The 8496-nt window shown below is 38.7% G+C and overlaps 1 protein-coding gene across 1 annotated transcript; it reads left to right on the top strand.

The window, feature by feature from the left end:
• The first annotated feature begins 265 nt into the window (after positions 1-265).
• Fgf20 (fibroblast growth factor 20) lies at positions 266-7763 on the top strand. The gene is made up of 3 exons (XM_059244845.1): positions 266-554; positions 5807-5910; positions 7062-7763. Exons 1-3 carry the CDS (start codon positions 266-268, stop codon positions 7305-7307), a joined length of 639 nt encoding a protein of 212 aa, XP_059100828.1. The 3' UTR covers positions 7308-7763.
• Positions 7764-8496: the final 733 nt, after the last annotated feature.

Here is an 8496-nt window from a genome sequence, read left to right as displayed (position 1 = left end):
CCAGCCCCAGCCTCAAATCAGCAGCCTCAGCTCTAGATGTTTCTGCAAAGCCAGCAGCCAGCTCTCACCTACCCAAAGAGAGAAGATCGCTTCCAAGACAGTGCAGTGCACTGTCCCTGCAGAGACCTCACAGGAGTAACCCAGCCTTAACTTTTTGCGCCTATTTTGCTATAGTTTTTCTGCATTAGCCTCGCCACCCTTGCTACAGTTTTGATTGGGGTTCTCTTGTTTTCCGGAATTTCAACCTTTCTGTCCGGGCCTGTCCATGGCTCCCTTAACCGAAGTCGGAGCCTTCTTGGGCGGCTTGGAGGGTTTGGGCCAGCAGGTGGGGTCGCACTTTTTGCTGCCTCCTGCAGGGGAGCGGCCGCCGCTGCTAGGCGAGCGGCGGGGCGCGTTGGAGCGGGGTGCCCGAGGCGGCGGGCCGGGTTCGGTGGAGCTGGCGCACCTGCACGGTATCCTGCGCCGGCGGCAGCTTTACTGCCGCACCGGCTTCCACCTGCAGATCCTGCCCGACGGCAGCGTGCAGGGCACCCGGCAGGATCACAGCCTCTTCGGTAGGTACAAGCATCCCGCCCCGCCCTTGTGCCCTCAACTCCCTTCCGCTTCTTCTCACCTCTCTCCCTCCACGCTGACGGAATGAGAAAGGGCTGCCTGAGACCCTAGACCCATGGGGTGTGAGGTGCCGGGCTCTGGGCTTGGGAGAAATTGTCCTGCCCTGGAGGAGCGCAGCTCCCCATACAGGGCGTGGGAGGAGAAAGCGTGGATGGGTTCCTCACCCGGGGGGCACGATGCTGCTCTGTTTTCTCTACTGCCTGGGGCCCCAAGTCTTGTTTTACCCACCTAACCCGCCCCCAGCCTTACCCTGCAGTCCTTGCTACGCAAGCAGTTTTATTATAAGAGGTACCTATATCGTGTTCTCTTCCTTACACACTTGTAATTCTGTGTTCACTTTTTGGAAATTAATAACGGGAAGCATCTTATATCTTAAAGCGTGCCCCGCAGTTATGCGGCTAATCCTCCGGTTTCTCACTCTGGAGGATGGTTCTTAAACAGAATGTGACTTCACAGTTCTACTTGGAGGACTGCCTGACTGCAGTTTTCTGAGTTCCTGGCTAGGGGGTGGGGGGTGGAGGGAGATGGAGAGAGGGAGGAGGGAGAAGGACGGAGCATGCCCACCTGGCCAAGATTCCCTTTAGAAATTGCGAAACTCGAAAGCAGAGATCTTGGTATTGACCTTAGGTAAGAGGAAATGGGAAAGAGAAAGAAGATACGGCTGGGAACACAGAGAATCGTTTCTACATACAGCCAGCAGTACCTGGGAGCAGAAGGGGTTAATAGGATGAAGCTGATTCTAGATTAGATCAGTAAAGTTTCTACTGTTCCTTACTCCTGGGCCAGCCAGGTAGCTAGCAAGCGCTCGCTCTCCTCAGTGTGAGTCCTGCTTCCTTGCTTGTACAACAGACAAGATAGGTTAAATTCCATGGTTTGCTAAAGGTGCCTTTTGGTTCTAATATCCCGGGATACTTCCCCTGTGGCTACTTTTTTTTTTTCTCTCTCATCAGTTAACCTGCTAACATGCTCAAGGGACTTTCCTTATCTAACCTGTGATATCATTGGAGGGTGTCATTATATTAAAAAATACATACATAATATCATTTATTTGTCGCCAGCATGAGCAAGCCCTACATAACTTTTTTTTTTTTCTACAGTATATCATCTCGGTGTCGCTCTTTCTTGTCTCATGCTCGTCTTAGCCTTACACTCCCGTTTCTTTTCGCACTTGCAGTGCTCATTAAAACTTTGGAGAGTGTAAATCTCCACTTCAGGAGCGTTTGTAACCTTAGATGGGAGAATAAGCATGTGGTGGTCATTTGGCAGCACTTAAGGGCTTAGAAAACTTGACTTTTAAAAACCCACGTGTTTGCAGCTTCCACTGATCTCTTCCAAATTCCCACTGACTGTGAGTCAAGAGTGTCATGACCTAGTGGCCAACCTGGGGTCACTTTTGGAAAGTGTTTTTTAAATGGAGGAGGCTGACACCGAAGAATTCGCTGACCAGGTGGCCCACTGACTGACAGTAGAATGACTGTAGCCCACTCCTTACATAAAAATCTCCCCAAATGTGCTAACTCTTTCAGGCAAAGCAGCTGAGAGTTCAATGTAAGCAATATCCGACTTTCCCCCCTCATACCAATGGAGTAAGAAAATTCTTCTTATTAGCCACTTGTAATGTAGTTGTTACCTCTTCCTCGGCTGTGTTCTGTGTCCTTAGAAGACAGATTCTGTTGGAATAGATTAATGAATACTCGCAGACTTGGTAACCTTCCTTGAGCTGCATTGAAATCTGATCCTTTAGGAATGGGTGTGGCATATTCTTATTAGGATACCGTAAAGCTTATATGTTGTATGATTGTTTAGGAAAATATGACTTTGATTCTGTGTTGGCTTAAGTCACACTTTGGTGGTAGATTATATAGAGGAACAAAATAATCACTATTATGTAAAGAGAAGACAATCCATATTAGTATGTGAGCCTAAAGGAACAGCCTCTTTATGATACCTTAAAGTGCTCTGAGTGGCCAAGATATCACAACTGACTGCCAGAGGATCGGGGACAAGGTCATATTTAATGTATGCAATGTGGTGTGCTTCTCTATCCTCTTTTGCTAGTGCCTTAATAACTAAGCATTAAATGATATCCATTAAAAAAAACTCACTTCTGTGATGTTAAAATAAGAATTTTGAAAAAAACCCTCAATGATGGCTACTTAAGATATTAAATACCACTAAAATAGTTTTATGATAATTTGAACACAACAAAAACTCAAATTTTTAAAAATTTAAAACCATATCTACTGAACATAAACAGAGAGTTCTCAGTGAGGCTAAAATAATATCCCATCGGAGCTACCTGGATCTCTCTAGCAGAGTTTTTCTGTACAGTAGTATAGAAGGAAGACTTTACCTAACACGTAAACATAGAATCATTCCTTTAGAAAAAAGTGTAGCCTGAGATCAAACATATTCATTTAAAGCCTTTTCCTTTATTCTCCTCTGTTCTCCATAGATTTGTCTGATGTGGTTGCATTGTGGGTTGACTCACCTGTTTATTATGATTTGAGAAAAGGCTGGCTTTGAAAATGATACCAGAAAGACAAAGGACCTCCAAGTCTTTTTATGGGACACTGGGCATTAGAAAATCTACCTAAAATCTGTGATTACCTCTTAAGGAAAGTGCTTCACGTCTATTCTTTGGAAGAGAATTAGCTTAGTTGCCACCTCATATTATAAATAAGAAAGACTTGTCACATCTCATTTAAGAATCAAACGATTACAAATTACTATGTGGTATACTATTTCTTTGGTGAGAAAAAGGATCAGAATTTAAAAGTGTGGCTAAAATCTTTAGGAGGGGCACAAAAACACACGTAATCTTTTCCCCATCAGTTCCATGAGCCATTGCAAAATCATTTACGCCTGGTTATGTATAAGGTTTTACATGTTGTTTAATAAAGCTAAAACTATTGGATATAATTATTCTAAAGACGTGTAATCATTTTTACTTATGTAATTACATATTTTGGACAGTATTATCTTAAGATAAGATTTAATGTGTAGGTGGAGTGTGTCCTGGGGTAGAAACATTGGGTACACAACAGCCACACATAGTTTTTAATTTGAGTGAATATTCAATATAATTTAAAGTAATTACACATTTATAATTATATCCTGGGTGAGATTCCATTTATATATATTTATGTCAATTATGGTTCAGGTTTATATTTTGTTCCTAACATGGAACTTTCACTGAGGAGCTTGGCAGTGAGTGTGATTTTCCTCCACTACCCCTCAGTCCACAGCTGCATTGTGCTGGTGTCCTGTGGAGTCTAGACCTTCCTGCTGCATCCTATCTTCCCTGCTTCAGCCTCTCAATCAGGGAGACTGGCTCTTTCAAACAATTTACAGGCTATGTAGTAGTGCATTGTGCTGTAAGATCCCTGATAGTCTAGAGTTCTACTAGTATGAAAGTCCTAATAGTTCCAAAGAGCTCATCCGTCTTACTAAGAATCTATGCTGTGCATTTTTTTTTTTTTTGGCCAAAGAGCAAATTAATAATCTCTATGTAGAACAGAGCTTTCCATATCAGCAAACAGTCAGATTCTGTACTTTCTCTTGGCTTTGGGAGTATCATGTGTCCAAACAGGAACTTGTACAATAAATCAAGAGATGACTTAAGAGCAAGAGTCAGGCTAAGTGGTACACATTTATGCTATTTGTAAAGCTTAGGGTAGGGTGAAGACAAAAAGCTATTAAGGAAGGCAGGTCCAAGCACAGTACATATGGTGACACTTGTTCAGCAGTCTAAGGAAAGGACCAGAAAAAGGCATCATTGGTCCAAAGGTTTGTGTGTACAGCAAAAAAAAGGGTATCACACAGAGATACACTGTCTTTTTAAACTGTAGTTTGTTGATGTATTAAGTTCAGAACTTTCAAAATTAGTTTATCTCTTCGTACATCAAAATAATTCCAGAAAATTATGCATAGAAAAATCCATTTATATGCTAAACTCTTGGTATCTGGCTATCATATAAAATGAATTACAAAACCTTATTATTTCTCTGAACTGAACATTTTATTTTTATATATCATGGAATAGGATATAGCACATTTTTGTAATCTACAAAGTCTAGAAACTATTGTACCCTCACATATTGTCTTAGAATCATTAGATTATGGTTCAGAAAATGTAAGTTCAAGAACCGTTTTTATCATTTACAAAGGTCATATCCCATGGTCGTGTTACAAAGGCATTTCAGTCAATATTTTTGAGCCTCAGTTTCTTTCTATCTAACACGGGAATAAAAGTATCTTCCTCCCTTATTATCAGAGAGTTTTTGAAGTTGAGGTAAAAATTAATTATTAGCTCTTTATTTTTAAAAATTTTATTCTATGTGCATGTGCGTTTTGTCTGCATATATGCCTGTGTACCACATGTGTACTGCAGTGCCCACAGAAGACAGAGAAGGCGTCAGATCCTCTGGAAATCAAGTTGTAGCTGGTTGTTCTCTGCCATTTGGGTGCTGGGAACCAAACCTGGGTCCTCTGCAAGAACAATGTTTTAGGTTTTCCATGGTTGTTATAAAACAGGAACCAAAAGGAACTTGGGGGAAAGAAAAGATGCATTTCATTTGCAATTCCCAGGTCACTAGTGAAGGAAGTCAGGTCAGGAGCCTGGAGGAAGGAATGTTGTTTACTGGTTTGCTTCTTATAGCTTACTAAGTTTGATTTCTGATGGCACCCAGGACCACCTGCCCAGGGAATGAACTATCCATATTCGGCTGGGCCCTTCCATATCAATCATCAGTCAAGAAAATTATCATGGCTTTGCCCACAGGCCAACCTGATTAGACGCTTTTTCTCCATTGAGGTTCCCTCCTCTGAGGTGACTCTAGCTTGTGTCAACTTGATAGGAAAAAAATCAACACAAGCTGCAAGTTGACGAACCATCTTTCCAGCCCAGAAGAAGCTTTTTAGAAGCTTTGAAATAATGTTATACCCATATGAAGTATAAGAGATTGGTCTGATTCTTGTAAATGAGATCAAAATAATTCATGGAAAACGGTTATAATTAAGTGGTAGAACCATGGAAGACCAGAAGTAACTCTGTCACCTATTCATCCCTGATGACAGTAGCTTCCATTTATTTGTGGAATGAATGCCAAAAAGTGCTGATCTTTATCACTGTCCTTCCTGTAGTTATATGTTCATTAATCAATACAAATCTTTAATTTGTTTAAAAATTCAGGTATCCTGGAATTCATCAGTGTGGCAGTGGGACTGGTCAGCATCAGAGGTGTGGACAGTGGTCTTTACCTTGGAATGAATGACAAAGGAGAACTCTATGGATCAGTATGTATTGTCATTTTTGATTATTATTACAATTCTTAAAATTATGATTTTAATTAAAGTGTCTATCTATAATGATTGGTAAGCATTACTATATGTGACTGACATAAATTATATATGTCTACATACTTGTATAAAAATTAGAAACTAATATCCTAAATTTAAGTGTGTTGAAGTCAAGAGTATAGTCATTCAATATTACTTTTTAAGTTTTCAACCATTATTGCCATAATCTCACCTGGTCTTCCTGTCCATTGTCCTGAGTCTTCCAATTCCTCTATATTTTGATCATTCCTACCAGAAATAGAACATTAGGTGTCAGCTCTGGAAAAACAAACAAACAAAAAAGATTGTAATGTATGGTGATCTGAAGATAGAATTAGAAAACAATTGATAGAACTTTGAGAAAGTACACGCACACAGTGTTCATGGTATGTGTTGAAATAAATAAACAATTGAGGTCTCACCTTTAAAATATATGTATATATGAACACACACACACACACACACACACACACACACACACACAGAGAGAGAGAGAGGGAGAGAGAGAGAGAGAGAGAGAGAGAGAGAGAGAGAGAGAGAGAGAGATTTTGAAAATAAAAGAAACCATTAAAGTTCTACTTCATTTTCCTTGATATTAGTAGTAGCATACTCAGAAGCTAACCATGGGGAATTTAATCATTGAATAATACATTTATAAGATTATATCTGATTTGAAGTGATGAACTCGAGTTAGGAATTTAAATTGTAGCAGGGTTTTGAGTTTTCCAACTTGGTAGCAGAGATTTAATGTTCCTGCCTTTGGTATCTAGCTCATGATGAGACAAGATAAACTACAGATCCACTTAGTGATGGGGGCAGGACGGAGATAATACAGAACACAGGAAAGCTCAAAATATTTATTGCATGTTTGAAAATAAAATCAAAAGTTCGAATATTTGGTATAAAGTTCCTTGAACTACTGGATAAAGTGAAATAGAGGAAAGAATTGCACATGATGTATAAACAAAATCAAAATAAAACATTGTAATTTAACTTGACAAGGATATAGCTATAAGCAAAGACATACTATAGAGTTGAGACTTTTATAGAGAACTTATTTTGAAGGCATTTCTAAAAGGCTTTCTTTCTTTTCTCTTTTTTTTTTAAAGGAGAAATTGACTTCGGAATGCATCTTCAGGGAGCAATTTGAAGAGAACTGGTATAATACCTATTCATCCAACATATATAAGCATGGAGACACTGGCCGCAGGTATTTTGTAGCACTTAACAAAGATGGAACTCCAAGAGATGGTGCCAGATCCAAAAGACATCAAAAATTCACTCATTTCTTACCAAGACCAGTGGACCCAGAAAGAGTTCCAGAATTATACAAAGACTTACTGATGTACACTTGATGAACCTGGAGCCATTATTTTTAAGTCACAGTTTCTGTTAAATAACACTGAAGAAGATGTTCAGAATATTACAAAGTCTGTTTTTCACTGAGAGACTGTATTTGTGAAGAATATTGAGAATAAGGAATTAACTTGAAGCAAAGCAAGATCATTCCTCATAAATGGATTATATTTCCTCAGACTCATTGGCCTAGTCTTACCAGCTGACTGAAGCTGAAATCAGTTAATCTGTGGATAATGTGAATCTTGCTGCTGATGCCTCACCTCTCTGGATAATGTTTACTTTGGACATTTACCTTAAGAATAGATACTTCATGTTGAAGAAGTGTATCAAGATGACATAATTACTGCCTCATAAATTCTGAGGACCTTGTAGAAATCTGCAGGTTATAACATTATACATAAAACAAAACAAAAATCAAAATTCTAGATGACTTTGAGCTACAAAACACGCCACACCAGGATGGAACATTTCTTTTAGAAGAATGGACCTATTTATATGTTTTTCAATTTATAAATATTTATTATATATATTTATTTATTAAAGAGTTTATTTTTACTGGTATATGAAGACTATACAAAATAAAGCAAACAAAACAACAACAAAATGTCCTTTATTGTTCCATTACATTGTTTTTGTCTTGGGCTGTAAAGAAGACTTCATTATAACCACAGAATAAAGCTTTCATTTGTTTTTTAAAATTAAGTAAAGTGTAGGTTATATTTCTATGCAATGACTTGCCTTCTAAATGTAACATGGGTCCCTTTTGGCCTTGAAAAATATTTTTATTGATTTGTTTTGAATTTAACACAGGTTTGAAAGGGAATTAAACACTTTTATTTTATGCTTTTGATAACATTGATTTTTCAGGCGAGAGCTGTTCTACTATAGAAGATAACTTAAAATGAGAAAAGTCTAAGTGGCCTAGGAAAAATCTTTAGTATTTAGAGATTATGATATTGAAGTTATCAAATAATATAGTTAATTCATGTTTACTTGTTTTGTAGGCTTCATATGAAAAAAAAACAGTTTTTTTCACCCCATGTGATCATAGAAAGAATTAGTCTTGTAGAACCTCTATTAACAATAGCAAGGTCTTAACCACTTGAGTTAGGTGTTCTTCCCATTGGTGCATCCAATATTCATTCATGGTTACTACATACTAGACTCTGTGTTGAGTACTAAGGA

The sequence above is a fragment of the Peromyscus eremicus genome, chromosome 17, assembly GCF_949786415.1.
Source record: "Peromyscus eremicus chromosome 17, PerEre_H2_v1, whole genome shotgun sequence".
NCBI lineage: Eukaryota > Metazoa > Chordata > Mammalia > Rodentia > Cricetidae > Peromyscus > Peromyscus eremicus.
The sequence above is the reverse complement of the archived record's forward strand: the minus strand, read 5'-3'. Positions and strand labels throughout refer to the sequence as shown.